Genomic DNA, 23,974 nt, shown 5'->3' with positions numbered 1-23,974 from the left:
TATTTTGTCTAATGACTAATTCGTCTTTTGTGCTAGGCCACTGGTAATATTAATCTATGTTATTACCCTTTTTGATTATGTTCACATATTACTTGATAAATTTGTTCGTAAAATTTTTTACCGGCATGCCCTATGTCGCCGGGTATATTTTGCGTCTGCGCAGAGATTTGAAAAGTTAAGATATACAAATTGTTAGATCGACACGGGCTCTAACGCTCTGTGCATGTAGATTTAGGAAGGCGTCCCGCTGACGAACCTTGCCTTGGCAAACATATTCTGTCTGTTTTGCTAGAAAGAGGTTGAAACTGATCAGTCCGGGATATATTGTTAATGGTAAATGTTTTTGAATTTCAGCACAAACAAGATATTTGTGTATGAATATATTATACAAACAGAATCTGAATAGTACTTAGCGCATCCGCCAACACGCAAAGGCTAAATCCAAGTATCCAGAACATTCAGTTCGAATTACAAATCCAGGTAAGGTCCATTCCACAAATTATAAGCCCCGTTATATGTATATTAGATTTCACAGTGTTTACATTCCTATCGTATGGATATTAAAGTATATATCTGCAAAATCTAATAAATTTAGTTTTTTTTTTTTAAATAGTAGCAACTAAGCTCTGTGTCCCAGTTAAGTTAAGTCCAAGGCTAGCGTTGAAGTACGGATATTAAATCATCATCATCATCGTTTAACGTCCGCTTTCCATGCTAGCATGGGTTGGACAGTTCAACTGGGGTCTGGCAAGCCCGAAGGCTGCACCAGGCCAGTCAGATCTGGCAGTGTTTCTACAGCTGGATGCCCTTCCTAACGCCAACCACTCCGAGAGTGTAGTGGGTGATTTTATGTGCCACCGACACAGGTGCCAGATGAGGCTGGCAGACGGTCACGCTTGAATGGTGTTTTTTATGTGCCACCGGCACTGGTACCACAAGGATACAAATTCCCTTGATGTTCATCTATTTGATTTGATTTGACTTTCACTTGCCTCAACAGGTCTTCACAAGTATCACAAGCAGGAAGGTATGCACAGGTGGACTGACTACGTCCCAGGTAGGGGCCATGGGTTATAGCTTCACTAGTCTTGCCGGGTCTTCTCACGCACAGCATACTTCCATAGGTCTCGGTCTCTAGTCATTTCCATGGTGAGACCTAACGTTCAAAGGTCGTGCTTCACCACCTCGTCCCAGGTTTTCCTGGGTCTACCTCTTCCACGGGTTCCCTCAACTGCTAGGGATTGGCACTTTCTCACACACCTATCTTCATCCATTCTCACCACATGACCATACCAGCGCAATCGTCTCTCTTGCACACAACAACTGATGCTTCTTAGGTACAACATTTCTCTCAAGGAACTAACGCTCTGTCGAGTAAGTACACTGACATTACACATCCATCGGAGCATACTGGCTTCATTCCTCATGAGCTTACGCATGTCCTCAGCAGTCACGGCCCATGTTTCACTGCCATGTAGCATGGCAGTTCGTACACATGCATCATACAGTCTGCCCTTTACTCTGAGCGAGAGGCCTTTAGTCGCCAGCAGAGGTAAGAGCTCCCTAAACTTTGCCCAGGCTATTCTTATTCTAGCAGTTACACTCTCAGCGCACCCACCCCCACTACTGACTTGGTCACCAAGATAACGGAAGCTATCAACTACTTCTAATTTTTCCCCTTGCAAAGTGACGGAAGTTGTTTTCTGCAGATCTTCGGAGGTCAATGCTCCCGAGCATCTGCCACATACAAAAACTATCTTCCCAGTTAGCCTACCTTTGACATTGCTGCACCTCTTATGAGTCCATAGCTTACACTGGGTACATCTTATAGAGTTTCTACCTACACCTTTTCTACAGATCGAGCAGGGCCATCTTCCTGAGGACATTTCTAGATTGTCTACCTTTCTACTTATTAGTACTTTGGTTTTAGCTAGGTTGACTCTAAGGCCCCTCGATTCTAAACCCTCCTTCCACATCTGGAACTTCTCCTCCAGTTCTGATAGTGACTCAGCAATTAGAGCGAGGTCGTCAGCATAGAGGAGCTCCCAGGGGCAACCCGTCTTGAATACCTCCACAATTGCCTGGAGGACTATGATAAACAGGAGGGGGCGGAGTACTGAACCCTGGTGGACCCCAACCTCTACTTTGAATTTCTCTGTGTACATATTGCCAACCCTAACCTTACTTACGGCATCTCTGTACATGGCTTGCACAGCCCTCACCAGCCATTCATCTATTCCTAGTTTCCTCATTGACCACCAGATGAGGGATCGGGGGACCCTATCAAAGGCTTTCTCCATGTCAACGAAAGCCAGGTACAGGGGCTTATCTTTGGCTAGGTATTTCTCCTGCAGCTGCCTTACCAGGAATATAGCATCAGTGGTGCTTTTCCCTGGCACGAACCCAAACTGCATCTCATCTAAACTAACTCTCTCTCTAATTAGTTGGGCTATGACCCTCTCCGTAACCTTCATTACCTGATCCAACAGCTTGATACCTCTGTAATTATTTGTATCTAGGGCATCACCTTTACCTTTGTAGCAGTTGACTAGTATGCTGCTACACCAGTCATTGGGTATGACTCCTTCGTGTATCACCTGGTTGACTATACGGGTGACTAGGTTATAGCCGACACTGCCAGATATTTTGAGCATCTCTGCAGTAATTCCTGATGGGCCTGGGGCTTTCCCTGTCTTCATGCTTCTAATTGCCTTAGCCACCACGGAACTATCAACTCAGATAGCTGGTCCCTCTGTTGGGTCAACATTCGGCAGACTCTCTTTATCCCATTCATTTTCTTTATTCAGCAACCTTTCATAGTGGCATCTCCAAACCTCTCTCTTTGCATCCTCATTTAGCGCAAGTGAACCATCATCCATGCGAACACACTTCTCTCCTACCACATCACGATTCTCTCTCACACACTGTCTTGCAACACGAAATACCTCAAGTCTTTCATCCTCACGGTGCAGAACATTGGCAAATTTTTTCTTATCCGCTTCCCCTCTGGCTAAATAAACCTGTCTCCTAGCTTCCCTTCTGGCTGTCTGATACAATTCCCTGCTACCACTGTTCTTCCAGTCCTTCCAAGCCTGTCTCTTTTGTCTAATAGCCCTGTCAACCACAGTGTTCCACCACCATGTTACTCTGGGTCGAGATGGTACTTTGCTCTATCCACAGATCTGGTCAGTGGCTGTCAGCAGATTGTCCCGTAGAAATCTCCAGTTGTCTTCCACATTAAGTGAAGCTATACCCCCTTCTATTTCGTCAAAGGCGTCGAGTAGTATGTCTCTAAATCTCTGTCCATTTGCAGGATCTTTAAGCTTCCAGACCCTTCTCCTCCAAGCTGGTCTTCTTCTGGGCAACCATTTAGCTCTGATCCTGACTACTAATCTATGTTGAGAAGTACATTCTTCGCCTGGAAAGGTTTTGGCATTTATAATCAGCCCTCTTTCCCTTTTTCTGGCAAGGATGTAGTCAATCTGGCTGGTGTGTCTGCCAGAACGGTAGGTGACTAGGTGAGAGGTGGGTTTCCTGAAGTTGGTATTGCAGACCATAAGGTCATTTGCATCGCAGAACTCCAGCAGCCTGGTTCCCTCCTCATTTCGAGAGCCAAAACCGTAGCCTCCATGGACGCCATGGAAGCCCCCGACATGCCGTCCGACATGTCCATTGAAATCACCTGCCACGAAGAGAAGGTCACTGTCATTTGTCAACGAGGTAGTCCGCAATAGGGTGTCATAGAATTGGTCTTTTTGTCCTTCTGGTAGTCCTGGTTGAGGGGCATATGCCGAGATGATGGTAGCTGTCCTGTGGTGAAGGACTAATCTAATTTTAATTACTCTGTCACTTACTCTGACTACCTCGATTACCTTACCCTATATATTAAATATATAACGATATTTAAAATTATAATGGGGGTTAGGGAGCAGTCATTAAAGATATTTAACCTATGCATATTAAATATTAGAAATATTAAGGTTCAGGGAGCATTCACTTAAACCGTTGATCTATTTCCAATTGGCTAATTCCTTTAATCGTAACTGTTAGGCCTGTTTCAAAACAATATGGGTTCAGAAAGTTAATTGAACAGATCACAGTAGTTTATCAATACTGAATAAAATGTTGAATAAAAAGTAACCAAAATAAAAATTAAAATAATAATTATATCTATTACCTTATTAACATATACGGAAATGCATTTATACATACATACACATGAAAGTATAATAAAGCCAAAAATCGAACAATTTATAACGCAAACTTGCATACGTTTGTATGGTTACATGCTAATTAAACAAAAAAACAATTATATATCTATTATCTTATTAACACATACAAATTATATACATATATTGAACGCCAGCTTACATATCATTATGCATTAAGTAAATAAACATCAAAGTTCATCGAATTATTTTTCACCTATGACCCGCGTTTATACATACATGCACATATAAGCAAATTCTGCACCTATATACATAGCCTGAGTATCTGTTTTACCATTTATGTTCCTGTTCTTATAGGATAGTGTGGGAAGCAGGTTTTCTAATATATCAATATTATTATTATTATATTATTTTAACTTTGTAATTATGTATATCCTCTGAGGCCTTTGGTTATTTAAACAGATAAATATAATCTTAATGCCTAAGACTATACTATAATGGCATATATGAGCAATTTAAGGTGGATTGCCTCTTGACCATAGGCTGAAACAGCTGTAAGGAGCAGTTTATTTGTATTATTTTTATTGTATTATTAATTTGCATATTGATGTATATTGTTTTGTTCGATTTTAATGTTCCTATTTATATAATTAATAAATAATATGAAATTGTAATATCTGTAAGTTGATGATCGAAATGAATTTGTTCCTCCATTTTCTTATTTGTATGTATATATATATATATATATATATATATATATATATATATATATATATGTATGTATATATGCTTATTATAGCCTCAGGGTGACCAAAACCTTGTGAGTGGATTTCATACTCAGAAACTGAAAAAAGACTGTCGTACATTTGTGTATGTGTGTGCATGTGTCTCGTGCTTGTACTCCTACCATTGCTTGAGAACTGATGTTGCTGTGTTTACATTCTGCAAATAATAATAATGGTATTTTTATATAAGCTTAAAGCTTATGCCATTCACCATGCAATGACTAAGGAAAATAGTCTAATAATGGAGCATATAAGCCCTCGACAGAAAAAAGAAAGCTTTCCCATCCACGTGGGATGCGAACCCACATCCCTTTGTTAACATGACTAAGTGTGTCACCTTTACACGCAGATGGGAAAGCCTTCTTTTTTCTGTCGAGGGCTTATATGCCCCATTATTAGACTATTTTCCTTAGTCATTGCACAGTGAATGCCATAAACTTTAAGCTTATATAAAAATACCCTTATTATTATTTACAGCATCGTATAACAAAACCATTTACACTGAAAGCATACGTGTATATATATATATCATACACACACATCTCTCTCTCTCTCTCTCTCTCTATATATATATATATATATGAGCAAAATGCCCCCCGTCCAATGGACGGTGCTGAGTTGTCAAATATTTAAAACAAATTTTCTCAAAATAACTTGTCCGACCGTCCCATAGGCCTTCCCTTTGAGAAACACTGATTTAACCTAAATTTGAGACACCAGCAAAAGAAGAAATAAAGATAGACTTTTTTTCTATTCCAAAGAAAAACGATTTTATTCAGACAAATATGCAACCGAAGAGTTTAAAGTACCAGTAATGATAAGGCTGTTGACTGGGAGAACACAAACATGGTTTAAACAGTAATCTTGGCAGGAAAGAAACGTGCCTTTAAGCAGTACAAACACAACAAAAAATGGAAAGTGCAGTTATGTACAGGTTGACGGAGGAAAAGCAGGACAAATACGGCTTTATCAATCGCATTCTCACCTCGAATCAAATTTTGTAATTTTTTCAAGACTTATACATGCCCTGATACAGTTGGTATCTATATATCAAATCTAACCGCAATCGGATGGAGGATGCCTGAGATCCAAGAAGTCACACACACAGACAGACAGAATGGATTTTATATAAGAGATATATACATACATACATATCCAAATAAATATATATATATATATCAGGTGAGATGCCCAGTAATTCCCGGGAAAGTGGGCTTATCCCTTGGTTCCATTCTCATAACTGTTTCACTAATCCAGTAACAACAATACAAAGTATGTAGCCCTTAAAATGGTTTTTGTGTATTTATGGAGAATACCGAACTGTCTTACAAAGGAATTCCCAATAAGTTATGAATACCCAAATTGTGAAGTCAGTTATGTAAGAATTCAAATAAAGTAGCCCCAAAAAGGGCTTTAATATGTTCCTAGAGTATATAGAACATAGAAGGAAATACCAATAAGGTATGTATACGAAAATCGCGAAACATGTTATGTAATAACAGGCTAATCAGATATGAAATAATAACAATTCAAAGTAATTAATTGTGAAAAAAGCTTTTGTGCGTTCTCAGAGGATATTATCCTCAGCAGCACTAGTGTTGGTATATTTGTGAATAAGTCACTAACCAAAATAAGTGAATCTATTGTTTAGGAGAATACTATGAACTTGTTTAAGCCTTGTATTGGATAAATTGAGAAAATAACTAAAATAGTTCAAATACTAAGAAATAAGTATACTCAATTTCATTTTTACCAAATATTTTACATAGGGTATGGGTTATTTCCCTTGGAAACTTTTAAATAATTTACAAAAGAGGGAATAGGTTATTTCCCTTGGAAGTTTAAAAATATATAAGGGCCCACTGTTTAACCACGCCCAAATGTTATTCCTCCTGCCATTTACCTGGACATTCTTCAAAATCAATTTATGCTTAAAACCTCTCCAGACACATAAGCAATGTGCATGTGAAGCTTGAGAAAAATCGGCCAAGCCATTTTGCCACAAAATACCAATATATACACACACAGACATTTTCAGTTTTAATATGTAAGAAATTATATGTAATTAACTTATGTTAAATGCTTCTTTTTAAAGGGATTATTATATTAACATATAATTGTTTTCTTTTTAAAAAGCTTCAACTGAAATGCATTTTTAAGAGAAACAAATTGTTTAAAAAATGTGTGCTTTTGTGTGCATATAAATATAAATATATTTACATACATACACAAAGACACATAAGCATACACATATACTTTTGCACATTCATATATATACTCTTTTACTTGTTTCAGTCATTTGACTGTGGCTATGCTCGAACACCACCTTTAGTCGAGCACTTTTATTCTTTGTAAGCCTAGTACTTATTCTATCGGTCACTTTTGCCGAACTGCTAAGTTACATAAACACATCAGCATCGGTTGTCAAGCGATGTGGGGGGGGGGGGCAAACAGACACACAAACATATACACACACACACACACACACATATATATATATACACACACACACACACACATATATATATATATAGATATATATATATACATATGTATGACGGGCTTCTTTCAGTTTCCATCTACCAAATCCACTCACAAGGCTTTGGTCGGCCCGAGGCTATAGTAGAAGACACTTACCCAAGGTGCCACGCAATGGGACTGAACCCGGAATCATGTGGTTTGTAAGCAAGCTACTTACCACACAACCACTCCTACGCCTATATATACACACATACACACACACACACACACACAAATTAACATTTATATATGAAAATGAGGGGATACCCAAAAGAACTGGAATTTGCAATATTATTATATTCATTTAGTTTTACATGTTTACACTTTTACTGCCTTCAAAGAATTGTCCATTTGAAATAATGTATTGGCCCAGGCACGTTTTCCACTGTTTGTAGCAGTCCTGGAAAACTTGTGAAGTGATGTCTTTATATGCCTCCATCGTTTTTTTTCTACACCTATTCCATATCTGCAAAAGGTTTTCCTTTAAGAACTTTTTTCATTTGGGGGACCAGAGGAACAAATTATGTGTGGACAATTCCTTTTGCACGGATGAAACAAATCAGCATCATCTTGACATTGGACTTCACTTGTGCTTTTCTGGGGTGTGGTGACATCAAATGATTCCATTGATTGTTGCAGGAATAAAGAATTGTGCCCTTGCATGTCCAAGACCATCATATATGAAGCTACCGTAAACTCTATAACCACTAAAGACACCGTTTCGACGAAGAAATACGTGGGCCTTACAGAGGGTAATTTCAAGGCCAGGTTCAATAACCACACTTTGAGCTTTAGGCACTGGAACAAAAGAAAAGCGACACAATTATCTAATCATATTTGGTCTTTAAGAGATAAAGGTGTCGATTATAACATACAATGGAAGATTTTGGCCAGATGTAAGCCATATACTAACGGCAGCGGAAGGTGCGGTCTATGCGACATGGAGAGATGGCTTATCTGGAAAAGCAGCTTAGACCCTACTACATGTCTAAATACAAGGACAGAGCTTTTCGGATCATGCCCACATGTGACTAAATTTCTGTTACGTTTTTGGTCCCCTAAAGAAAACAGATAGAACATGCTTTCTATGTTATGTCCCAAGAAGAATTTATATATTTATATATTTTTATATATTTTTTATGTATTTTTATATAATTTTTACATAATTTTTATGACGAAAAATGCAAGCGATGTATAAGTACGCAGGCAAGCAGAGTTATAACAGAGTAATTTCCCTTTATTTAACGGTATTTTTTCATAACGTTTTCAAATAGCCAGATAACCGAAGAGATGGTGTTGTGGATTTCCACTTCGGCATCTGAAACTCAGAGTTTTATCTTGACTACCGAGTAATGTAATATATTGTATAGATAAATTTCCTCTATTTACATAATATTGAGGTCTCTTTCTTTCTTTTGTTATCTTACCGTTTTATCAATATATATATTTATAGATATATCTGTTTGCTGATACATAAGTTTATATATTTATGCGTATATATGTGACTATGTATGTGAGACTATGTGCATATATAAACATATATTTAAGTGTATATGTATGTGCATAAGTGTATGTATATGTCTGTGTATATAGAAATATATATTTTGTGTGAGTGTATATGTATGTATGTATATATATATATATATATGTGTGTGTGGTGTGTGTGTGTGTATACATATATATACATACCCACACACATATACACATCCATTTAATTTGTTTTCGATGAATGCTTAAGAATGCACTCTTAAAAGCTTCTATGCTTCTCATTTTCAGTCTCCACCTGTTAGTCTCATCTTCCAGTGTAATCTGATGAAATGGTTATACAGGTGGACCTCCTTTCAGCTTAGGATAAATATAATAATAACAATAATGACTCGTGGATAGGAATTTATAGGCTTTATTAATGTATCTTGACATATGTTTGGGCATTCCACATGTTCGTTATTAATGCAGGTTCCAAATAACTGCATGGGACTGAATGTTATATATAAATGCGAACTGCAAGCAGGTGCACAAAAATGACAGAGACCTATAATATGGAATAATGTTATTTCAAACTTGTATAGACATCTTAGATTGTAATTATCATGTATACCAGTTTAAATATATGTAAACTAATGTAAGTTTAATGCTATTTCACTGAAATATACTTTGGACAACCAAAAGAGTATAAACAAACAATATAAATTTATAAAAGATGTACTGCAAATTAGAAATTACAACATTATCTCGTGAAGTTAGAATCATAATTGATATGACAAATGTATCACAAATAATGATCAATGTTTGTACAAGAAATAGATTCACAGAGTGAATTAAGAACTTTTTAAGGATCATGAAGGCACATCCAATCAACAACACTAATACAAATATATATACAAAAAATAGACTACTTGAAAATAATAGGTGAATTAGAAAGAATAGCCAAACCATAGAACCATTGATAAATTAGGAACAAGGAGTATGAGTAAGCAGTACACCCTGATAGCAGCCCAGCAGGCATTAATTGATGTATATAAATAAAACTTAGAATGTGAGCACAATAACATAATATTTATGGAAAGCATATCTCTTTACTGTCAAACTAATGATAAATGACTTCAGGTGGTAAAGTAGAAATCAGGACAGACAAAAGATCATTATCTTAAAACATAAATTTAATCTAAAATGTGGTGCATTCTTTAGAAGAGAAAGTATTATAGACATTATAATATCGTTAATTACACTGCCTTTAACATGAATGTTATCCTCTCTATTATCTTCATATATTGTTCCTAACTGATAAAGTTAAAATGAACCTTTGTTTTATTTTTTTCCATGTTTGTTCTAACATAAGAAACACCCATGCTGTGAGGAGGATGTCTGAGCCCTTTGATCAAACCTGGTGTATTTTTTACATTTTCTTTGGTTTGCAGAGACGTTTCACAAGTAACACCCCAAAATATAATGAAACGTTTTGCTTGAAGTAAAATGGCCAAAGTCTTGAAGTCTATACACGAGACAAGCAAAAGCATTAATGTAATGCCTGACAAAGATTACACATTGTGATGGAGGAAAACTAAAGATTCATAGATATTATGAATAAATCTTAAATAATATCTTATGAATATGAGAAGATCCTTACTAATGAACATGTGGAATGCAGAAACATATGTTATGATACATTAATAAAGCCTACAAATTTCCATCTGCCACCAGATGGAGTACTTTTTTTGTTGATCTTACCATCACAGAACAGTACATTATGTGTAAAGAACACTACAGCTGTGTACAGAAGCACTGATCTCTAACTGTAGAGGGAACCTGTGGAAGGGGTAGACCCAGGAAGACATGGGAGGAAGTGGTGAAGCACGATCTTTGAACGTTGGGTCTCACAGAGGCAATGACTAGTGACTGAGACCTTTGGCAATATGCCTTGCTGGAGAAGACTCATCAAGCCAAGTACATTATGTGTAAAGAACACTACAGCTGTGTAAAGTGCTGATCTCTAACTGTGGAGAGTCATTTACACTATCAAAATGATCATCGTCGCTGTCATTTAATGTCCGTTGTCCATGCTCGCTTGGGTTGGGCAGTTTGACCAAGGCTGGTAAGCTGACAGGCTGCACCAGACAATCCAGTCTAATTTGGCATGGTTTTTTACAGCTGGATGACCTTCCTAATGCCAACCACTCTGAGAGTGTAATGGGTGCTTTTAAGTGTCACCAGCATGGGTGCCAGTTGCGTTACACCAGTATCTGCCACAACCATGATTCCACCCAGCTTGATGGGTCTTCTACTCAAGCATAGCATATTGCCAAAGGTCTCAGTCATTTGTCATTGCTTCGGTGAAGTCCAACACTTGAACAGTGCTTTTTACATGTTGGTTACATGACACAGGTGCTAATTACACAATAACAGCATTGGCCATACTGCCTCTGTAAGGCCCAACATTTGAAAGGTGCCTTTTACATGCCACAAGCACGGGTGCCAGCTGTATGACACCAGCATTGGCCATGACTGTGATTTCACTTGGTTTGACAGGTCTTCTCAAGCAAGGCATATTGCCAAAGGTCTCAGTCACTAGTCATTGCCTCTGTGAGACTCAACATTCGAAGATCATGTTTCACCAATTCCTCCAGAGTGAGAGATCAGCACTTTTTTTACATACAGTGGCGGCCAAAATGTTCAGAACGGCATTGTTTTCGTCAGAAAAGTAGATATAATTTTTTATCAAAGTTGTTTTATATTCTATAATTTTCACAGACAATAAATACGATATTATTTGTTATTGCCTGAGATTTTGGTGTAATTTGAGGGGATAATACAAAAGTTATGGATGATTTAGTGATTTACTGCAAAACCCATGGCGGCCAAAATGATCAGAACGGTTGCTTTTACTCCGTGTTTTAGTATATTTTACTGGCGAACTCTAATGTTTTGAATTTGTTTACGTGACGGTTCGTTTACTAAACATTAGTAAGAATATTTGCAGTGTACTGTGTTAATATAATGCCACTTACTCCGTTACCAATTCGTCAGCAGATTATTAAGCTTCGAAGGAAGGATAATTTAAGTATTGGATCTATTGCAAAGATTGTTAACAAGTCAAAAAGTGTTGTTCACGGTATTCTTAAGGTCTACGATGATTGTGGTTCGTGTGAAGCAAGACAGTCTACAGGTAGGCCAAGAAAAACGACCAAGAGAGAAGATCGTGCTATGGTAAAGTTGGTTAAAAAGGACAGATTTAAAACTGCTGCTGTTGTTTCTCGGGAAATGAGCATTGTACTGAAGAAAACTTTATCTCGAAAAACTGTGTGTCGTCGTTTAGTTGAACATGACCTACAAGCAAGAGCACCTGCAGTGAAGCCACTGATCAGCTCCAAGAATAAAAAGTGTCGTCTTACCTTTGCAACCGAACATGTGTTGTGGTCTCAAGAAAAATGGCAAACGGTGCATTTCAGTGACGAATCTAAGTTTATATTATTTGGCTCAGATAGGAAAAAGTACGTTCGTCAAAAAGGAGGTGAAAAATTGTCGCCTAAATGCCTTAAGACTAGTGTTAAATTCAGTGGAGGAAGTGTCATGGTTTGGGGGATGATATCTGGAGATGGTGTGGGCCCTTTGGTGCGATTACATGGAAAGGTAAATGCAGGAGTTTATAAACAACTTGTAAAAGATCATGTCTTGCCTGTGCTGAGAAATTCAACTAAGTGACCACCCATATTCATGCAGGACAATGCCCCATGTCACAAGGCTAAAGTGGTCATGAACTTCCTTAAGGTTGAAAAGGTTATTGTTATGGATTGGCCTGCTCAAAGCCCAGATCTCAATCCTATTGAAAATGTATGGAATATTCTAGGAGAACGTTTGAAAGCCAGAAATTCTAAAACAACTGAGCAATTATGGAATGCCCTTCAGGAAGAATGGAATAAGATCACCCAGCAAGAAATTGAAAATTTAATTTCCTCATGCAGTCGAAGATGTCAGAGTGTGATTGAAGCTAAAGGGCTTCACACTAAATATTAAATAATTCCAGTATTCTCTGTCATTTTCGATTATTTTGTTATTTTTTCAACCGTTCTGATCATTTTGGCTGCCATGGGTTTTGCAGTAAATCAGTAAATCATCCATAACTTTTGTATTATTCTCTCAAATTACACCAAAATCTCAGACAATAACAATTAATATTGTATTTATTGTCTGTGAAAATTATAGAATATAAAACAACTTTGATAAAAACTTATACTTACTTTTCTGACAAAAACAATGCCGTTCTGAACATTTTGGCTGCAACTGTAGCTGCAGTGTTCTTTACACATAATGTACTGTTCCATGATGGTAAGATCAACAAAAAAAAAGTACTCCATCTGGCGGGAGATGAATAGCATTTAATAGACACAATACATGTTTTTATGTGCTACTAATAGCTTCTTGTTCTGAAAACATGCCAAATAATGAATTATAACAAATGTAACATCTCCACACAGTCATGAGACACATACCACATTGTATAATGAACTAAAAGCTGAATGAGAGAAGAAACGTGAAAAGTCAAGAAATCGAGTAGGGTCATACACCTGAAGGGATTTGTGATTTGTTTGCATTCCTACTTACTAAGACTTTGGTTTTTGCTAGGTTAACTCTAAAGCCTTTCAATTCTAGACCTTGCTTGCACACCTGAGACTTCCCTAGTTCTGGTAGTGATTCAGCCAAAAGAATAACGTCAACAGCAAAGAGGAACTCCTGGGGGCAACTTGTCTTGAATTCCTCCATTATTGCCTGGAGGACTATGATGAATAAGAGGAGGCTAAGGACTGATCATTGGTAAACCCCTACTTCTACCCAGAATTCTTCACTATACTTGTTGCCAACCCTCACCTTACTGACAGCATCCCTGTATATGGCTTGTACAGCTCTCACCAACTACTTGTCTATCCTTAGTTTCTGCACTGACCACCAGATAAGGGATTGGAGGAACCTGTGAAAGGCTTTCTCCATGTCAACAAAAGCTAAGTACAAAGGTTTATCTATGGCTAGGTATTTCTTCTGCAGCTGCCTTACCAGAAATATAGCATTAGTGGTGCTTCTCCCTGGCACAAAATCGAACTGCATCTTATCTAAACTAACTCTCTCCCTAATTAGTTTGGCTATGACCCTCTCCATAACTTTCGTCACCTGATCCAACAATTTGATACCTCAGTAATTATTTCTATCTAAGGTGTCACCTTTACCTTTGTAGCAGTTGACTATGGTGCTGCTACACCAGTCACTGGGTATGACTACTTCATGTATCACCTGATTAATTATACAGTTGAATAGATCATAGCCTACACCACCAGATATTTTAAGCATAAGTGATTCCTGATGAGCCAGGGGTTTTCCTTGTCTTCATATCCTTAATTGCTTTATCTATCAAGGTACTGTCAATTCGGATAGCTGGTCCCTCAGTTGGATCAACATCTGGGAAACTCTTTCTACCATTTATTCTCTTCATTTAGCAGCCTTTCATAGTGGTGTTTCCAAGTCTCTTTCTTTGCAACATCATTAAATGCATGTGGACACATTTTTCTATGACATTACAATTTTCTCTCACACTGTCTTGCAATTTGAAACATTTCAAGTATCTGGCCCTAACAACGCACAACACTGCTTCTCTTCTAACTAAGTATACCTGTCTCTTAGCTTCCTTCTGGCTATCTGATACAGTACTCTGTACCACCACACTTCAAGTCCTTCTTTTCTCTGATGGCCCTGTCAAGTACATTGTTCCACCACCATGCTGCCTTTGTCAAGAGACTTTGCACCAGCCACAGATCTGGTCAATAGCCCTCAATAGGTTGTCTCATAGGACCCTCCAGTTGTCCCTTCTTTTCCACACTAGTCATCTTCTGGGCAGCCATTTAGCCCTGATCCTGAAGTTGCTAACAACTAACCTATGTTGGGAGTTGCATTCTTCACCTGGTAAAGTTTGGGTGTTTATAAGCAGCCATCTTTCCTGGCAAGAATGTAGTCAATCTGACTTGTGTACCCACTGGACTGGTAAGTGAACAAATGACTGGCAGGTTTCCTGAAGTAAGTATTACAGATCATAAGATCATTTGCATCACAGAACTCCAGCAGCCTCATTCCCTCTTCACTATGGGAACCAAATCTGATGCCGTCATGCACACCATGGAAGCTCCCTGAATGTTATCCAACAAGCACATTGAAGTCGCCAACCAAAAAGAGAAGGTCCCTGTCATTTGTCGATGAGGTAGTTTGCAAGAGGATGTCATAAAAATCAGTCTTTCTGTTCGTCAGGTATACCTGGCTGAGGGGCATAGGCCGAGATAATGGTTGCTATTCCATGTTGAAGCACTAGTATTCTATCACAGACTCTGACTACCTCGATTACCTTATCAACCCATTTCTCAGCAAAGAGTATACCTATGCCTCCAATCCCATCACTGTTCCCTACCCAGAAAATCTTATACCTATGTTCTTTGCCAGTGAGGAACCTAGCAGAATCTCTTCTCCACCTTCTTAGATGCAACACAAATTTATACACCTCCTTTCAAGCATCTCAACAATCTCACTAGACCTACCTTTCAATGTGCCAACATTAAGTGTGTCCACTCTGAGGGTGTGAAAGGTGTGAGCTGGCAAGACAAAGAGATGGGGGAAGGTATTTTGCATCTGAAAAGAAAGCTCACATGTGCGTTTGGGAGACATTGTAAAAATACAAATAAGTTTCAACCTGTATACACCTCACCATCATTTTATTTGCTTCACAGTCACTAGGTTTACCAGGAGATAGACACTACATAGGGATGAAAGGGAAGGGGAAGAGCGTTCCATATAGAGGAGAAAGACTTCTAATAGAGGTTAGAGGAGAAAGACCTCTGGTACAAGTGGTGGGTGCGGGTTGGGAGGGCACACTACGAATGACGAAACACTAAGGATGCCCTGTTCCTTAGCTAAAGGTGATGTAACATATCCACAAACAAAGCAAAAGCTGCTGATTAACAATCAGCATGGGAAAGCAAGGATACAGACATAGTATGGGCAAATGAAAATATAGGGGGTAACAAAACTGAGAGAAGGAGAGAGGGAAGGAAAGAGAGAATGAGAGAGAGAGAGAGAGAGAGAGAGAGAGGTGAAATTTTTGAGAATTAGGGCTACAGTAGAGGAAACAATAGAACATTTGGATAAGATAGCAAGTAACAAAACAAATGAAGATCTGGAATTTTCGAGGGAATTTCTATGAGAATATAATCTGGTTTTGAAGGAATTTTTCATAGCACCTATGTAGGTTTTATATGCACCTGTATTGTCCATTTGAACTTGAGCCCTATAAACAATTCCTTTCACTAAACAATTTCCTTCTAAGTGACAGAAGCTTTAGTCTTTGAAGTTGCATTTAGGTTTGTTATTCATTTCAGCACTGTTGACATTACTAATTGTTTTTGCTTTGTTGGTTGATTGATTCTGAATTTGAGGGCTTTTCAACAGAAAATATGGAGATAAGTAGAAAAAGAATGAGTGAAGTACAAAAGCATGTGATATTTGAGAATGAATTGGATATTTCTCTATCCGAAACTGAAAGCAATTCTGAAACTAAAAGTGGTGATAGTGACAGTGAGGACAATTTTACACCAGAATGGAGTACAAAGTTAAAAAATAATATTTTTATTAACAATGTTTCTGAGGAGACAGGGTCTACTCCTAGTCTTTCTCAGGAAGCGAAACTGTTAGATATTTTTATTTTCTTATTTTTTCCAGTAAGCTTGTTTGAAGCCATCACTGCAGAAACAAACCATTACGCAGAATATAAACAAAATTGGAAAAAAGATAGCTTGTGGTTTCCCACAACCATAGAAGAAATACAGGCATTTTTTGCCATAAATATTATTATGGGTGTAAGACCCAGGGTTACAAATAACAGGAGCAATCAGGAACCTTTTGGAGATAAGTACAATTCCAGTATTATGTCACAAACACGATTCGTGAAATTGAACCAGTATTTACATGTAAGAGACACTAGCAGTACCCCAGTATATGGAGAACCAAACTTTGATCGCTAATTTAAAACTAGCATTAAAGACCCGTCGTTGCCAGGTCATAGTGCTAGAGCATGTATATATGTGTATATATATGTGTACATATTACATGTACATCTATATATATACATCTACACATAAAATACAAAATTATATTTTGATATCGCTAGTGATAACAATACTCAAAATATATAACAGACTGGAACTGTTAGCCCGTCTCTTGTAATTTCGATCAATTGTATCTTGTCCTCCCTCTTGTATAGAAGTGTGGCTACAATCCAGCCTACCTCTACTTCGTGGGGCGAGGGGGGGGGGGGGTTCTGCATTAAAAATTTTTTTCCGGGACGTCCTACGTCCAAGATATAAAATAAAAATAAAATATTTCCACTTTGCAAGTTTGAGTCGAGTACTCCCTTGCACGCTCCATTGACTCGAACTTTGCTTCTATTGTGGCGAATTTACCGCCTCTGATTAGATATCTTTCATAGTCGCACCAAGACACTTTTCGAAGGTGCTTTCCTCCATGTGTTCAAATCTTCTTTTTTCTCTACATTGTATACTTTATAGACAATAGTCTTTTCTTTAATTTATGTGGTGTGATGGTGAAGGAGTGTGACGGAATGGGGGAGAGCGGAAGTGGGGCTTGCAGGTCCTGCAGGGCGCATGCGCCGACGGAAGCGGAAGTGACAGACAGAACGCACGTGTGGCATCGACCAGTTGCACCAGACACAACGAAGACGCGACACAAGCTAGTTGGCTAAAGGCGATCCGAGTTCATCTCCGACCAGGTAAGACCCAATTACATTTCCATTCCTTCCTTGTTCTGTTGTACGCTTTTCATCATTCATACTACAAGCTATTTCGGCAAATAATCACTGGGACCGGCAAATAATCACTCGGTTTTGTAAAAATAAAAATAGAAAATTATGCAGAGTGCTATGGTTTCACGCGAGCCTATAACACCGTTTTGCGGCGACACCGATGTGGTCGCTTGGTTGAAGAGGGTAAAGTTGGTGGCGAAGCTCCACGGTATAGCTGACCTGGCTAGTTTTATGCCGTTGTATTTGGATGGCCCGGCCTTGGCGTTATATTTAGAGATGGAGGAGACGGACCAACTCAGCGAAGATAAAGTGGAGATCTGACTTATGGAGCCCTTCGCGGAAGGAATATTTGAAGCGTACGCTCGGCTGGGTAGAATGAGATGGACCGGACAACAGGTGGACGTGTTCGCCGGTGAGCTTAGAAGGTTGGCTAAACTGGCGGGATATGAGGGAGAGTCGCTAGAACGGACGGTTAGGTTAGTGTTCGTGACCGGCTTTCCTGACATCATGTCGGTCGAGCTACAGAAGCTCCCGAACGTGCGTTCGATGCCGATGGCCGATATCATATCGCGGGCATGTGCACTGGTTTCGTGCAGCAGGTTGACGTCGGTAGCAGCGACTGTAACGTCGAAAAGTGGCCCAGCTAGGAGCAACGGAGAGGGGCTGAGGAAAGAACGCGTGCGATCGTTCAAAGGACAGTGTTTCCGGTGCCAAGGCCCACACATGGTCCGCGACTGCGCGTCGCCCAAGCGAGAGGTGGTTTGCTACCGGTGTCGAGAGCCAGGGCATGTAGCCAGCGAGTGTCTGCGGGGAAACGGACCGCGGGAGACTACTGCACCGGTAGTTATCCCTTTGGATTAGTAGCGGCGCGTTTATCATCGTTACCTGTGGTCGACATTCTGGTGAAGGGGAAGATGTCGCGAGCCCTGGTGGACGCGGGCTGTACGACGACTCTGATGACCACAGAAGTGGCAGAGACGTGGAGTGGAGGAAGCAGTGTTAGGGCAGTTGACGGAAGAGAAGTGCACTGCGAAGGGGTTACCGATGCGCAGATTGTGGTGCAGGGACTACAGCTGATGTTGCGAGAAATTGTGGTTGGTCACTTGGTGGACGAGATCGACGTGGTGATGGGGATGGATGCAATTACCCGTTTGGGAGGTGTCACCGTCAACGAGGCTGGCGTAACGTTTGGGTTAGCGGGGAAGCCGTGTAGGGCGAGCTTGCGCACCGACAACAACCGTGAGGAAAAGGATGCGGCGCACACCATTGAAGACCAGGATTTTCGGGCTGTCTTTGATGGCGAGAGGTGGACAGTGGAGTGGCACTGGAAGGGAGAGCCCCCGATGTTAAAGAATAAAGTGGGCTGCTATCAGCATACTCTAAAAGGAGATGCCAGAAGTGAGTTCGAGGGGGAGGTGGAGTGGTGGATTAAGGAGGGCATACTGATCCCCAGGGAAAAAGAAGAGAGCGGAGTCCTGCCACTGATGGCGGTGATACAGCCCACAAAGCGTAAGGTCAGGCCAGTGCTCGACTTCCGAGAACTGAATGACCACGTGTCGTGTCATACAGGCGGCGAGGCCACGGATGTCTGCGGAGACACCTTGCGAGAGTGGAGGCAGATGACGGGGGCCTCCACGATTGTCGATTTAAAGTCGGCATACCTTCAGGTGCATGTGGCTGAGAAAATATGGAAGTACCAGCTCGTCAGGTATAGGGGCCGGACGTACTGTCTGACCAGGTTGGGATTCGGGCTGAATTCAGCGCCGAAGATTATGGCAACAATTCTCAAGGCCATCCTGGGGAAGGTGGACAGAGTAAAAAGGGCCACCAATTCATACATCGACGACATTCTGGTGGATGAAACCGTGATACCAGCAACGAAGGTCATAGGCCCCTGAAGAGTTTTGGACTGATCGCCAAGCCGCCAGAGGCTATGGAGGGAGGTGCTGCACTGGGCCTCAAGCTATGGAGAGACAAGGCCGGCGCCTTGGTGTTCCGGCGAGGGAATGAGGTCCCTGAACTGGGCGCCAGCATGAGTAGACGGGAACTGTTCTCTGTGTGTGGGAAGCTGGTGGGACACTACCCGATTGCAGGCTGGCTCCGGACAGCATGTAGCTTCATCAAGAGATGAGCCGAAGGAGTGAAGTGGAATGATAAAGTGGGGGAGAGGACAATCGACATGATGCAGGAAGTCTTGGTCAGAGTAGGAGCAGAGGACCCGGTGAGGGGCAGCTGGTATAATCCCAAATCAAAGAGCGGGATCGTATGGTGTGACGCCAGTAGCATCGCAATAGGGGTCGTCTTGGAAGTGGGAGGTGTCACGGTGGAAGATGCGGCCTGGCTCAGGAAGATGGATGACTGCAATCATATCAACGTGGGGGAGTTGGAAGCCGTGCTGAAGGGGGTGAACCTAGCCTTGAAGTGGGGGTTGCACACCATAGAAATCAGGACTGATTCAGCCACTGTACTTGGTTGGGCGACAGCAGTCATCACCGATGAGCGGAGGGTGCGGACCAAAGGGGTTGCAGAGATGCTGGTAAAGCGTCGATTAGGAATACTGTGTGAACTAACCACTGAGTTCAATCTGAAGCTGAGCGTGATCTTTGTGCCTTCCGAGAAGAACAGGGCAGACGTCCTGGTTGCAGGTGCCAGAGGATGCGAAGCAGGATGTAGCTGCAGTATGCCGTCTGAGCGACTCGGAGTTGCGGAGACTGCATACCATGCATCACATGGGTGTGGACAGGACATTGTTCCTAGACAGAAAAGTTGACTCTGATGTAACAAGACGGAGCGTGCAGAGAGTGATTAGCAGTTGTGACAGGTGCCAGTCCATTGACCCTGCTCCGGTCGTGCATGAAGCGGGAAGTATTCCAGTGGACCAGGACTGGAGACGACTGGCGGTGGACATAACACACTACCGGCAGGGGACATACCTCTCAATGGTTGACTGCGGACCGGGGCGGTTCGCCATATGGAGGGAGATAAAGTCGGGAACCGCAGAAGAAATTGTGAAAGTGTTGAATGAGATATTCCTGGAACGAGGCCCCGTGGATGAACTGCTTCTGGACAATGGCACTGCGTTTCGCTCGCATGTGCTGAGAGAAATGCTTGATGAGTGGAAGGTCAACCGCTTCTTCAGGGCGGCATACCGGCCAAGTGGAAACGGGGTGGTGGAAAGGCATCATCGTACCATCAAGGCCATGGCAGAGAGGGGTCACATTTCACCAGTCGAGGCCGTGTTTTGGTACAATATGTCGCCCAGATCAGGACAGGCTGAGGAGTCGGTGCCACACAGGGCAATATTCAGGTACGAGTGGAGGCATCCGTGTACTACATCAATGCGACCCGGGGCAGAGGAAGAGCACGCCTTCGTGCAGGTCGGGGAGGAAGTCTGGGTAAAACCCCCAAACGCACGGTGTGCATCGCAATGGGGAAAGGGGACAATAACCTCTGTAAATTCAAAGAATAACATCTCGGTCAATGGTATGCCACGCCACGTTTTGGACATTCGGAGGATTGTCCATGCCCCAGAGGATGGGACAAGCAGCAATGGGCAAGATGAAAACAACAGACAGGATGACGAGGTCGGCAGCAACACACCAGAAACAAGTCCTAGGGTCATACTGCGACCACAGAGGGAGCGGCACCCTCCTCCCTGGTTGGCTGATTATGAAACCAGTTTCAGGTACGGGAGCGAGTGAGGAAGCCGGTTCAGTGATCTATAGATCAGGAGGGCGTGTGGTGTGATGGTGAAGGAGTGTGACGGAATGGGGGAGAGCGGAAGTGGGGCTTGCAGGTCTTGCAGGTCTTGCAGGGCGCATGCGCCGACGGAAGCGGAAGTGACAGACAGAACGCACGTGCGGCATCGAACAGTTGCACCAGACACGACGAAGACGCGACACGAGCTAGTTGGCTAAAGGCGATCCGAGTTCATCTCCGACCAGGTAAGACCCAATTACATTTCCATTCCTTCCTTGTTCTGTTGTACTCTTTTCACCATTCATACTACAATTTAATTTTTTATTATCCATCTGGACTATTCCATTTCTGCACGCTAATTTTATTTTTAATTTATTCCCATTCATGTGAAACCACTTATTCAAGTTCAAGTCATTGATGCAATTTTATACCAATTGCTATTTTTACTTTTGTTATGTTACCATTATATTATACTTTAGTTTGATTTTAATTATTACTTACTACATATAATTTAATTGTTATTATTATTTTTATTGTTAAAGTGAAAGTATCTGATATAAAATAGAGAAATGTTTTTGTTTCACTTTTAACACGTAATACTGAAATAGTGGAGAAGATATGATATTGCTATGGGCTCGCTCTAGGCAAGAAGTTGAACTTTTTTTTGCCCATGAAACTTCATGGACCCTAAGTAAGGCATGTGTAAAATTTGAATGAAATTGGTTGTGTAGTTCTCAAGTTTTAGGGAAACACACAGACACACATTCTCAGTTTTATATATATAAAGATAAGACCCCCTCATTAACAGCATTCGAAATGCATACAAAACACTTTACAACTCTCACAGATACTTATCTGTCGATAAGGGCATGGTGGGGTATAAAGGAAGGGCGCACTTCTGATAGTATATACCCAGAAAGCCCACGAAGTGAGGGATCAAAATTTGGAAAATTTGCTGAGGGTTTAGTTTTTATACTGAGAAAAGAGACAATTATGTTAGTCAGCATGGCCTAGGGTAAGATGTGGTCTGGAATTTATCATTTCCATACCATAAAGAGGGCTATTACTATTTTTTGCCCAATTTTTTTAGTTCAGTCAAACTTGTGGTGGATTTAGAAGCTGAGACAATGTATAAGTGTGCTACAGTAATTGCTAGTAGTAAAGGGCTGCTGTTGGATATAAAAAAAAAGGTGAAATAATCCAACAACAGAAAGGAAATCTGCAAGGGACCACATACAGAGATAAGAGGCAGATAAATGTTCCATCTAACAGGTACATGGTGGGGTGTAGATCAGCTGAACCAAATGAGTTATTATCCAGTTGGTAGACCGGGTAATAAATGGTGGCAATACCTGGTTTGGTATATAATAAACATTAGCTTTGTAAATGCATTTATATTATACTAGCAGCATAGCCCGGCGTTTCCCGGGTATGTAAGAGCTCCTAGTAGGCAACGACTAATCCCAATCTAGTCCTTTCTCTCTAAGGAACGGAGGCGCATGTGTAGGTTGCAATGTATTCTCTTCACTCGAATACTTCTGTGTATACGATGTTCCTAGCTGTCTCTAGCTGTCGAGTTGTGTCCCCTAGACAGAAAATGTGTTGCACATAAAAAGCTTAGATTCTCCACCCCATGTCGAATTTATCGATTATTTTTCAGAACTGGGAGAACTTTTCAAAATTTTCGCTGCGTTAGTTTTGAATTATGACATTGGGCTATGTGTGTGTCAAGTTTCATCAGAATCGGTTGAAAGCCGTGGTCAGGGTGAGGGTACAACCTGACAGACACACAGACAGACAAACTGCCGTTTATATAGAGAGAGATACCAAATCAGGAGGGGCTCGCATGCAATGCGGCCACCTGCAGTTCTGAGTAGATGTAGCAATGCAGTTGAGGGCAGGTTATTCCCCCAGAAACATAACTGTAGGAAGGAAAAACAAAACCTGCCAGAGAGATATCCCTCTGAGTTCAGCCGATCTCCATAAATTAGAAAAAATTGGGGGTCACAAAAGGCAGTACTGTGAATGTCTACATCAGCAAAGGAAAACCCCCAGCAGTCGGCCAGTTGAAACTTCTTTCCAATGTGCATTCTGCAAGGTTGCAGTATGTAGAGTGGGATGTTTTACAAGTTTCCATGATAAAAATATTGTGTAAATATTATATATATGTATGAATAAATTGTATAAATATTATTCAAATTTACTTCATTTTTACTTGTTATTTACTTGTAATTTTAATTTGCCTGTGAGGTGAGTGACAAGTTTTGATTTAATTTCTATTTATATATGTTCTTGTGTATTCATGTACGTGTGTGAGTATATTTCATTTAATTGATGTATTTAATTTTCTAGTTTTCTTCAAAAATAAATTCCATTATTTCATTTTATTTCACCTTTACCTGTTCTTATGTGCATTAAATTTAACTGATAAACTAGTGATGTGCACAATTCTTTTA

At 40.6% G+C, this 23,974-nt stretch overlaps 1 protein-coding gene across 1 annotated transcript in view; it reads right to left on the bottom strand.

The window, feature by feature from the left end:
* Window positions 1-13,287, bottom strand: part of LOC115217644 — a 38,213-nt gene extending 24,926 nt beyond the window's left edge. Inside the window, exon 1 of the mRNA XM_029787395.2 lies at window positions 13,210-13,287. Within this exon, the coding sequence (XP_029643255.2) occupies window positions 13,210-13,278 (69 nt within the window). The 5' untranslated portion in view covers window positions 13,279-13,287. The remainder of the gene's footprint in view (window positions 1-13,209) is intronic.
* Between the last annotated feature and the right edge of the window lie 10,687 nt (window positions 13,288-23,974).

Source organism: Octopus sinensis, linkage group LG11 (assembly GCF_006345805.1).
Source record: "Octopus sinensis linkage group LG11, ASM634580v1, whole genome shotgun sequence".
Lineage (NCBI taxonomy): Eukaryota > Metazoa > Mollusca > Cephalopoda > Octopoda > Octopodidae > Octopus > Octopus sinensis.
Note: the sequence above shows the minus strand (reverse complement) of the source record. Positions and strands in the feature narration are given on the sequence as shown.